Genomic DNA, 12,224 nt, shown 5'->3' with positions numbered 1-12,224 from the left:
CACCACCCTCAGAGTGAAAAATTTCCTCCTAATATCTAACCTGAATCTCCCATTTTAGTTTAAAACCAGTCCCCCTTGTCCTGCAGAAGGGATCTTAAAGACCATAGGCAGGGTTGCCAGCCACTACATCATTCTTCCCATTAGCACCTGTTGAAACCTTCCAAGGAAACAGAGAAATTGAAAGCTGTAATGATGGACTGGAATCTTCTCATACACCAAGCTCCTTTCCCCCATTAGGAGTCCATGTACTCATTTTAGTAGTGAATCCCATTGTAAGTACTGACTTAAACCTGGTACATTCCACTCCTATTCTCCCATGCAATAGAGCTGGAGAAAGAGGAAGTTTTCCTGGCTCCCACAACCAACTCAATAAATTACATGTATGATTTCGTAATTGATGCCTACTAGGTGTACTTTTTTAGACATGACTACCAGAGCTTTTATAAAGGTGTGTTTGATTAATTACAGCTTTGCTGCCATTTCCTGTCTGCTCGCTGCTGATTTAACACCTCCCGGATTGCTTTTCCACAGGCTCTACAGGAGGAGATTAACGTTTCCGGTAGTAAAATAAAAGTGAGTTACCTGAGCAGTCGCACGGCTGGCTACAAATCAGTCCTGAGGATCAGCATGACCCACCCCACCATCCCCTTCAACCTCATGAAAGTCCACCTCATGGTGGCCGTCGAGGGACGCCTCTTCAGAAAGTGGTTTGCAGCTGCTCCAGACCTGTCCTATTATTTCATCTGGGATAAGACAGATGTCTACAGCCAGAAGGTGTATGGGCTTTCAGAAGCCTTCGGTAAGTGACCCCAGGGCCTGTGTTTCTTTTTAGAAGCTGCTAAGTGGCAATGCAGAAGCCTTGTCGCAGATCGATACAGCCCAACTGCTAACACATAAAATGGTCCCTGCTGGCTCACTGCTGTTCCCTTGGAGAGGATTGGGCCCAGCTGTTCTGGCAGCACACATTTTCCCAGCAGATGAACACTTATCTATTCTCTGGCTCTTGTCCCAGCACATACATCCTGAGCTGCTGCTATCGTATCCATACAGAAGGAATGAACTGGGACTACAGGCATTTGGCTATTTCTCACCTACAGCTGAAAGCTGTCAGCGCTTCTTTGAAATGAATCCCTAGAACGGAGTCCTAATCTCTTCCCCTCCTTCTGCCTGACCTTCAGGATTACCCTCATCTCATAGTTTCCCCTTTGTTACCTTTTTAAGAACATCATTCCAAGCTGGGATGTTCTCTTTTGTGCTTTGTACAGTCAGTTACGTCTGCAAAACGCTGTCAGAAGCTTCGTGTCAGAGGACAGACAGGCTCTGCATGCTCAACATGCCACATAGAATCATAGAATGCTTTGGGTTGGAAAGGACCTCACAGATCATCTAGCTCCAACCCTGCCATGGGCAGAGCTACCAACCACTAAATCACACACTAGAACACTTTGCCCAGGGTCCCATCCAACCTGGTCTTGAACACCTCCAAGAGCAGGACATCCTTGACTTCTCCACACAGACTGCTCCAGCATCTCATCACTCTCTCAGTGGAAAATTTCCCTGGCATCTAATGCGTGATGCTGCAGGGAAGGATGGAGTGTGTAGTGAATAGAGGTGATGCTTCTCTGCAGTTTTTCCTTCCTATCTGATGGACATCCAGAGGAAATACAGTCAAATATCTCGAGTGCTGAGCAACCCTTTCGGGATGGCAAAGCCATGGTATTAGCAAGATGGGAGAGATCTTTAATAAATTGAGCTCTTTTTGGCAGAAGGATGGTGCTCTGATTCCTCGTAGCCTCACAGAAGATAAGTTTCTTGCTCATCTTGTTTCTGAGAGGGAGAAAAGGTACATTCCTTGTACTCAGTCACTAAACTCAGCTGTCTTGAGCAGGCCGGGTGATACAACTTGCTGAACCTTACCCAGTTCAGATACCAGAATGAGAACTGTTCCTTTATAGCATGTACTGAAATACTATGTTTATTTGCCCTTTAAGATGCTAAATGAGCAGGTGGTCCTGGCACACATGACACAGCTCTGTAGCCTCAGGGTACTATGGACATCAGCTCTCAGGTTTTCAATGCCTCCATCCATTAGCACAGTGGAAAACATCAAGCCTTCATTTCCTGAACTGCATCTCCCCCTGTGTGATCTTTCAAAGGGCTGTATTTGCTGGGAGATCCTGAGTTCACTTACAGCTCAACACCGCTCTGGAGATTAGACTTTTTTTTATGGGCAAAAAATTAGCCATGTAATTCCTTTTCATTCGTGCAGAACTTACAGTTTTGCTCTGTTCCAGCATTAGTGCTGGAAAGATAAGGTAGGGCAGAAGAAAAGCAGGCCAATAAAACTGGGTCTTGCTACTTCTGAGAAAATCATAAAGGAATCATCATTCTGTCAAAAACATGATTCTTCTTCTTCTGACATCAATTTACTCCTAAATAAGTTCAGTATGTGTAGCAGGGTTATGAAAGACTCTGATTAGACGTTGTAACAAACAAAACCATGTTCTTTTGTGTACCTTTTTGACATTATCAATGACCACAAGTGACCTGACATCTAAAACTGATATCTGTTCATTGCCCGTTGCTTCATTTGAGTCTTTACTCTCAAATTAAGGCAGTGATTTTCAGCAAAGTCCTGACATGCATTGAAGATGGTAAAAAGGATTATAATGCTCCCATTTAGGCATCTGGCATTGCTCTACATTCTAGAACAGTCACTGCTGTAAGATATGGCTTTAAAACAGTGCCTTTTAAGCATTTAGCACATTTGTCCAACATCTACAACTCCGTCAACCTTTTTAAATGCAGATGGCCTTTGGGAAACACTGCAAGTCCATGTGATGATGATGACATTAGAAATGAAATAGGCAGTTGTGTGTAGAGCTAGGCTGAAATTCTGAGTGTGCAGACTGTACATTTTCAGGTTACTGATGTGGAGGGGGTCTTTTGTTTCTCTCTTGCTTACAGTTTCCGTGGGTTATGAGTACGAGTCTTGTCCTGACTTGATCCTGTGGGAGAAGAGGACAGCTGTGCTTCAGGGTTATGAAATCGATGCTTCCAAACTTGGAGGATGGTCCTTGGACAAACACCATGCCCTCAACATACAAAGTGGTAGGTTGGCTGTAGCACATAACTGAAGAATACTGTGGTGTGTCATGTCCCAGTTACTTATCATTAAGAATTCAATTAAAAAAGAGAAAGGGAGAAACCTGACCAATGTAAGAACTCTATCTTTTTTTTTTCTACCAACAAATTATTTATGTAACCTACACTAAGAAGCATTTAGAAGCAATTTTGTGTGTCTGAATCCAAAAGAAGCTGATTGTGGTGAATCAGATAATGCCCATGAAATATATGGGCGCCTCTAACTTTGTATTATGTTTAAAAAAGGTGATTAGCAAGGAAAATAATCCTAAAACAAACAAGTGAGTGTGTTCACATTGTGCCTACCACTGGTTATAAATCCACCCAGCCACATCCTGCAGTGTGCAAGTGGACTTGCAGAAATGGGAAGCTTCATGGGTTATAAGGGAAAATAGAAGGTTCCAGAGCCCTTGAAGAAAGCTCAGGACTGCAGCAGAGAAACCTGAAAGGTGACCAGAATGCAATCAAAAGATGGAAGCACAGTCTGTCTCTGAATGGTGGCAGTGATATGGGAGAAAATATCTAAATTCAGTCCACACTGTGCTTATAGAGAACAAACGCAGAGCTCCTCTGAGCTTTGTAGATGAAACATTTCTCTAGAGCACGCACCATGACTTTCTTGTCTCTTACCTTTTCATGAGCAATGTGATGTATGTATTTACTTATTTATTTATTTTACCTGGCAGGCTTCAAATTACAGGGCAAAAGAGGGACAGAAAAGGAAGGTGAAAATTCAAGAGATGCTGAAAAGAGTGTTTCATTCACAAGCATAGAAAGTCTTGTTCTCCCTGTGTGCTTTTACCTTGCAAGTAATGTGGGGCTGTAAAAAAAAAAAGGCTTGCTTCAGATGAGCTGACCTTCTTCTAGCGATCACGATACACCTCCTTCCCACTTCCAGCAGTGCCACTGTATCCTCCCTGTGAATCCAGTTTCCTGATTCCTTTATCACTCTTTTCTCTCTCTAGGTATCTTGCATAAAGGAAACGGGGAAAACCAGTTTATTTCCCAGCAGCCTCCTGTAATAGGAAGCATTATGGGCAATGGCCGTAGACGTAGCATTTCTTGTCCAAGTTGCAATGGTCTTGCAGATGGGAACAAACTCCTGGCTCCTGTTGCCCTAACATGTGGATCTGATGGAAGTCTTTATGTTGGAGATTTCAACTACATCCGAAGAATCTTTCCCTCTGGCAATGTCACCAACATACTGGAACTAAGGTACATTGTGCTGCATGTGGCTGTTGTAATTGTGCAGTTAAGTCCTGCACAGTCTCACGTACCCAAAAGGAAAATAAGAAAAACTTGTAACAGAAAACACAGAAAGAGAAGGAAAGAAAAAAATAAATAAACCTGTCCAGATTTGCCTCTTCTGCAACTATGCTAATTTTGACTTACACCAGAGAAAATTTGGCCTAGCAAGTTCATCGCATACTAAAAATACTGTCACAGTTTCGTGCTGCTAAATCAAACTGTGTTAATGTTTCCCATTCGGTCTACTCATAGGCCAGTGGGAATTCTTAAAATTAACAACCAGCCTCCAGGATAACCCAGACATGGAAGGACACAGCACTGATGACAGTACATAGAGGTTAATCAGGATAGATGATCATTCATACTTAAGACAGGATGATCACCTAGGGAGTCACAAACCAGTGGTTTTTCTCGTTGTTTTTAAGGGACAAACATATTGGTTCCCTCTAGTCTCCAACTGAACAGCTGTTACAGGGTGAAGATATAGATGGAGCATCTTAGAGTAACTGAAGCATTTCCTTTTACCTCAAAATAACAAAGGAAAGCGATATATCAGGAGAAACTTTGGAGGCCTGTTAAAGAGAAACCACTACAAATAAGGAAGGGGAGAGAACATTACAGTTTTATCACGAGTTCTGAGGACATTAAATAGATCGTGACTGGAGCTGAAATTTCATATTGACTTCAGTAGTAATATTTCTCATCTGTAACATTTCCATAACAGTTACACTTATTTACTTCAGAGCACCAGAGCATGGTTCTGGACTCTTCACGTGGCCAGGCTAGACTGACTCCAGGAATGTCACTGGGGTTAGATGAGTATTTTTGAATGAGGCTTTTCTACTTGGAGGACCTGACCTGAGAGCTCCATATGAAGTTTGTATCGTAGGACCGTTGACACTCCCATTTAGCTCTTAAGACCTGGTCTGAAAGAGACTATCTCAGAAAGCAAGAAACCCTGATGTACTCCATTTTAACATCATGTCTTCTGGGGACAAAAGTAAGGCCATTTCTGCAAATAGTGCCACGTGGAAGGCCCCATTTCAGCTGAGCAGTGCAGCAGGATTCCATGCACCATTGCTTTGTATTACCATTTGCTCCACAAGGCTGCAGGTGAAAAATAGAAGGACTGATCTACAGCAGTATTGCTTTCTGAGATCCATTTAGTCCTTCATTAACGAACACACCACAGTCATTACACCCACAAGACCTTGCTGAAGGCTTAATTTGGCACATAGAGCTGTAGACTGTGGTGTATGAGAACAAAATCCAGACAGCTGTCACAAGGTCGGCACCTTGCTCTGCCCACATGGAGGTGACAAAATGAGGAGTTGTAGGATCTGGAAGCCCACAGTGACATGTTTACAGAGGGCTGCTGGAGTACCTTTCAAGGAAATAGGCAAAAGGCTGATTTATTCAATTCATTTTTGTGATAGAAAAATACACGGTATCTCTCGTATCTGTAAGATGAGAAGGTGGGATAAATCTTCTGTGCTGGCCCACATTAAAGAATATAATATTCTTCCAGTGCCACAAAGTTATTTTAATGACCAAAGGTGAGATTTCCAGGAGATCCCAGGCGATTTGGAGCCAAAATCCCATTGCAACTCGCTGGGATTAATATCTCATTCCCATAAGTACAATTTGGAAAACCCAATCTCTGTTTCATTGTCAGTGGAAATGCCAGACCCGGTGGTGGTTTTACAGAGTGTTTCCTGATTGGAAAAGAGAAAATTGGGAGCCTTGACAGAGTGGCCTTGCTGACTTTTGCGTAGAGCCACAAAGTTAAATTTACTCCAGATTTAAATCTGCTGGAACGATTGCTGCTTCATCTGTGCAAACACTTAGGTTACTGGATCTAATAAACGTTTCTTCACTCTGGTGTGCTATGAAGCACGTGGGTTCAGATGCAGGCTGACTAAAAGCTATGGAGGAAAGCCATTGCTTTTGTACTAAGTAGAGTTTGCTTGTGCCTTCTCAAATCAGCATCTCTGTAGAGATTAACACCCTCACTATTTGGATTTGGGCTGTTATGGGCTTTTTTTTTTCTTTTGTTTCTTTTATTTTTTTTAAGTGTAGTGTTCTGTTGTAGAGAGGAAAGCAAATGCATTATGGGTCACAGATAACTGCAGCTGGGTATGTAACCAGACCCATGAAAAATGTCCAGCTCAGAATTATTTCAGTCCTCTGGGCTGGAGTTCATGAGGTTACAGCAATGAACTGCCACCCACAATGGTGCAACTGGGAAGTTACCTTTGTAAATCACAAAATATTGCTTTGAGTGCTAGTGGGAAAAAAAACTGTGCAGATATCTACTTTCACATACATTTAGCTCTGTGTGACAAAGTCTGCCTGGTCCTATCTTTTAACATTAAGTGGATAACTCCAAGCAGGTGAGATCCCACTTCCTTTGTGATATGCAGTGATACATAAGTGAGCTCACTGACAAGTAATATCCAATATAAAATATATCAGTGTCGTTCCAGCTAAATCTTTATTTATTATTGCATTGTATGATACAGTTACTGTCAAGTTTTCAATCTGCTAATAATGCTTCGAATTGAGCCTCTAACACCTCATTCTTTCTTCTATTCCCTGCTTTCCTGTCTTCTGTCAGAAATAAAGATTTCAGACATAGGTAAGCCAACCAGTGGAGAATTCTTATGCTGCTCCCTGTCTTGTTGCATGTTGTTACACAGTGAGCCACGAGTGCCATTTCCAGATGATTCAATAGGAAATGAAGCTGCTGTGATTAAAGCTGGCATAGGTGATCAGTCATCAGAATGGGGAGCCATTAATCACGGAGCAGAATCGTGCAGACTTTGGCATGATCTGTTGTAGTTGCAGACAGAGGAAATATAGACACAAGAGGAGGGTCTATAATGAGGAGGGTGGAAGAAAAGTGGATGGGAATTAACCAAGAGAGGGCACCTCCAGGACACAGGTCACTTGACAAGCTTTGGTGGAAAAATAATTCTCATATGGTGGAATGTCTTCCTTTTCAGTTTTGGGGAGAGGACTAGACAAAATGGAAGGTCAGATGCACCTCAGCACTACCCACCTAAGGATGTAAGATTTTGTAAATCTTCATCAATCAGAGCTCTATGTTGAGAGCATTCACGTTTTGTGAAAATACACGAGGCGTAGCAAGGAGGCAGTGCAGCTCAGAACCTTAGCCAAGAAGTGCAATAAAAAAGGAAGTAATGACAAGAAAACAACATGAAAGAGCAACTCCTGAATTGGAGCTTTGTCACTAAGAATATTTGTCACTTGGGTTCACTGGAGTTGCAGTGAGTTTGATGCAATCAGTTTCGTTCAGGAAGGTGTCAGCCTCCTGTCATTGTCTGTGTTTGCAAGGGCTTCTCTGGCTCTGACAAGTTTCCCATCCTTCTCCCCACATGCTTTCTAAATTAGAAAGCTAGGTTGTGGAGCTGGGATGTTTTGAGTTTTGTTTTCTATGTGCATTTGGGATTGGGAACTTTTTTTCTTTTTTGCTCCATGTTTTTTCTTTGCTGTTTCTTTGGCTTTACAGAGGCTATGCAAAACCAAAAATGTTCATTTTATCTGCATGCCTGGAAATGCAATGGAGTAGAAAGTGGTTTTTTGTCTTGTTGCCAAAACATTAATGAAAGACTGAGCTCCCCCTCTATAATGAACTGGCCCAGAGCTTCTATGAGTTTGGCTGCAAGGCTGGCACTGAAGACCTTTGCACTGTCTTCATCAGGCTGAGTTCCAGCCCCCAGCTCCTCATTCACATCATTTGAAGGCAATAGAAAAACTCATTTCTCTTTGGAACAGCCAGGTTGTATCCTTAATGACCTAGAAATACATAGCCACAAAAGTGCACCTGTTTAGACAGTGAAGGACAGCAGCTGAATAGCTGTTACAAGAAGAGTCGTTCTATATGAAGGCGATAACTGAGCCAAGATATATGGACTGGCCAGAGATGCTGCAGATGCCACCAGAGCTTTATGAATTTGGCAGGGCTTTACTTCAGGCAATTCCTAGAAAATAAGAAATTAAATGAAAAGAGAAGAAGACATTCCCACTCCAGTGCAGTCCAAAGGTGACTGGTAAGGGTGGAGGAGAGGAGGAGCTCTAGGTCAAATATTGCCATCTGAGACTGCATTAAGAGAGTCATCCGTGCGTGTTAGCAGCTGTTCCATGTCATCTTCCTCAAACATTTCTTGTTAGGAAGCCTCTTCATTCCCGAGCCACCGCAAAACGAGCGGGTGTAGTCTTAGCTGCAGCTGCAGTTGCTCTGAGCTCCATAAGGTCCTAAGCTTGACATCATTGGCAGGCAGTAGCTGCAGAGAGTGAGATTCACTTCTGTGAATCTCAGTGGTTCAAAAAGGCTGCAGTCCATATGCAAAAATTTCCTCATTTCAGAGGAAAAAAAAAGATTTCCTCCCAGTTATGTCACCTGCTGTGATCTTGCTCTCTAAAGGCTCCACAGCTACCATCTAAGAGGCTTAGCTCTACAACACAGCATGGGTTGCTAAGATCCAACTCTGTTGTAACAGCCAAAAAGGCTGTGGGCCAACATGGAAATGTCAGCTAACCCAAAAAGTATCACCAAATAGTGATCCCTCCCAATTTTACACTCATCTGTCATTTGGTGATAGATGAATATGAACTTACTCCCATATGTGTGTGTGTATGGACCTGTCTTGATGGGGCCAATAGAAGCTAATGATTTTTTCCAAGCATGGCAATAATAATTTGCTGTTTATTATTGTTATCTTTTCTCTGCAGGAACATGGAGGGCAGTGAAGCATTTCTGTCTAGCAAATATGCAGAAAGTGTCCACACATAGACATATTCCTCCATTCTTCTTTCCATTCAGACCTCAGAGAGACAATTGCCACAATTAGTTGCAAAAAGAGATGTCTGAGAAAACTGCCCTAGGATCAGATCAAAAGTCCTTTGCAGTTTGTGGGTTGGCTTATGGCATCGCTATGAAGTTTTATTATCCAGTCTGTGACACTAAAAGAGCTTTGGGCATTGCACACCAACTGAAAACACTAAAAGGCCAAGTGTAAATTCAGCTCACTGCGCTGTGTGGCCTCCTTATGTGCTAATCTATTGAATGTCACCCAGGGAGAAAAAAAGCCCAGTACCTCACACAGGCTGTAATCAAATCCTCTGTTTGTGAGCTGCAGGGTGCTGAGCATGGAGCCATGGAAACAGCCCCACGGAACAAAAATCCTTGACTTCAGGAATTCAGTTGTTCTTTAGTCACCAGCAAATGCATGTGGCCAGCGGGGCTCAGAGGGAAAGAGGGCAGCTGGCATAGAAAGTTTTCAGGGATGGTTTCTCTACTGACATAAAGGCAGCCACTTTATATGTAAGCGTCTGCCTCGTAGACATCTAAAGCTCAGATGGGATGGCTTTGAACAGAAGTCAGTGAGCTAGAAGATGCAGACTGCTTATCATACATAACCTACTGAAATCAGGGACCATCTCCCTTTTCCCAACGTTGTTCCTCAGAGCCTGACTGCAGCACGAGGTCCCCTCCTCAGGCTCCTCCAAAACATGGCCTCTTTGCCCAAGGGAGTAATGACAGCCTGTGCATCTATGGTAGCACTACAGAAACAGTCGAGATGAGTGCAGTGTGTCTGCCTATCCACCCAGTGTTCTTATCCCTTTGAATCTCATGAGCTACCTGAGAGCTCCCCAGAGAGCGTTGGCACTATCCTGTCCTAATAATGAGAAGCAAATAAAGCAAGTGGACAAGAGGGAGCCTATATGCAGCCCCAACCAACTGGGATTGCTGTGAACTTGAGAGATTTCCATATGCTCTCACAGCACATCAAGCATATTGGGAAGCCATATCACCTTCTTTTCACTTCGTAGTGCTAAGTGCTTATGTCCTAATTGCCAGTGACTACATCACTGTGCTTGCTATTACCCACTAACCAGTCTGGATTTGGTAGGGATCAGCCCACCCCATCCTATCAACTCGGCTTTATTGCTTCAGGGAATTAAGCTATCAATACAGTGCTCGAAGTTTCTTCTGAAAAAATCTCAATAGCACGGGGAACAATCTGAATTGGAAATCAACTCTTTCCCCTCAGCCCATTCCTAGATGTGGCAGTCTCAGTATGGGGGATAAATACTCTTAAGACTACAAATACTGTAACTGATTGTCTTTTGAATAGCGAAAAATCTTGTCTTTTGTTTTGCTCCTTTATCTAACTGAGCAATGAGAGAGGATGAAAGGAAAAGACAAAAATCTCTGCTTTGCCCCAGGCAGATTTATTTCAGTTGTTGCTCAGTTCAGTCCAATTTGCCACTCAGATTTTCCTATTAATTGTGACTTTCAATAAAAAGCAAGGCCAGCAGATTCCTGGCTCTGGTGCTCATGCATTGTCACAGACGAAGAAAAGCAGGTTGGGAACTTTTACAGGTTTTTTGTTTTGATTTTTTTTTTACAGTATTTTTACATTAGGTTTATTCAGCACCTCTCATCCTTTGATGAGATTTGAAGGATCTCAAAGTGTTCCACAAAATCTCCAGTGTAGGATATTATGCAATTCATGCAAAGTCAGAACGTGACTCCTTCCCTGTAGTGAAAACTGTTGGCCCAAACCAGTGGGGTAAATTACAGCTTGTTCATTTGTAACAGTCTGTATTTTAGCATCCCTCCTCCATGGCACTCCATTGTATAAGCCATCCAAGGGAGCCTTCCTACGTCAAACAGCACCGTGCATGGAGCAGTCCTCAGGAGTCCACGATGAGCCTTGCCTGTAAACACCAATGTAGCTGATAAAAATGAGCTAGTGCTTCCTATTGTTCACACAGCTGAAAAGATGGTTTCACAGAATCACAGAAGTTGGAAGGGACCTGTGGAGATCTGCTGTGGGCTGGTTGCCCCCCACCAGCTCCAGGGCCTCATCCAACCTGGACTTGAGCACCTCCAGAGATGAGGCACCCACAGCTCTGTGGGCAGCAGTGCCAGGGCCTCACTGCCCTCCGAGTAAATATTTTTTCCCCGGCATCCAACCTAAATTTCCCTTCTTCTAGTATAAAGCCATTCCCCCTTGTCCTGTTATTAGACCGTGTAAGTTGAGAAGCTTGACCATGTAAAGGAAAAGTTGTTTAATTTCACCTATCTGCAGATTGCCTGCTGTAAGACTCAGTGAGAGCTATCTATGCTTTCCAGGCGAAGATGATAAAGAATTGCAAGGTGCCATTAAAAATCTCCTCCTCTTGTCCACCTCCCATACAAAATAAAGATTATGAACAACACAAAAGCTGACTGACGTTCAGCTGAGCTTTGTTGGGACAGCCAGTGAACAATGCAAGGCCCCAATCAAAAGAAATGATGGATTCCCATTGGGAACATCCTCCACCAGGGCCGAAGCCACTTGCTTAGTGTGAGTGACACGGAGGTAAATGAAATAACACCCTACCAGCCTGCTGTCATTGGGAGGGAATACTGATGGAGACTGAACTGTCAGGCTGGAGCTGTCTTGAAGGTCAAAGCATTTTATTTAGCAAGAATCAGTGTCATTTGTGGAGATGGAATCTGTTCAGACTTTAATAAGCTAAATCACAGGAGATATTCTAGAATAAATCAGAAAGGCGCTTTTCTTCCCCAAGTACTAAGTAATTTGAATGAAGAATGCCTTCTTAAACCTGACAATAATTCAGTAATTTTTACATGCCTGAAGAGGGGTTAATTTACCTAATGTAAAGGTTGAAGGAGAGAGGAAATTTCTTAATGTGAGGTACAGAGTCAACTGTGATTGACACTTAGCTTTCTAACAAGCTTCTCCTGGAACATTCCACAAGAGCACAACTCTGAACCTGTACATTTATTAGGAATT

General features: G+C 42.9%; 1 protein-coding gene across 1 annotated transcript in view; it reads left to right on the top strand.

Annotated features, from left to right (window-relative positions):
• The window catches only part of TENM4 (teneurin transmembrane protein 4), a 334,278-nt gene that overhangs the window by 266,934 nt on the left and 55,120 nt on the right, over positions 1–12,224 (top strand). The window contains exons 17-19 of the mRNA XM_065729933.1: positions 532–799; positions 2,968–3,111; positions 4,110–4,359. Of these exons, the coding sequence (XP_065586005.1) occupies positions 532–799; positions 2,968–3,111; positions 4,110–4,359 (662 nt within the window). The remainder of the gene's footprint in view (positions 1–531; positions 800–2,967; positions 3,112–4,109; positions 4,360–12,224) is intronic.

Source organism: Cyrtonyx montezumae, unplaced genomic scaffold, assembly GCF_038088225.1.
Source record: "Cyrtonyx montezumae isolate F1298 unplaced genomic scaffold, pur_monq_1.0 scaffold_12, whole genome shotgun sequence".
NCBI classification, from domain to species: Eukaryota; Metazoa; Chordata; class Aves; order Galliformes; family Odontophoridae; genus Cyrtonyx; species Cyrtonyx montezumae.
This window is presented reverse-complemented; position numbering and strand designations above follow the sequence as displayed.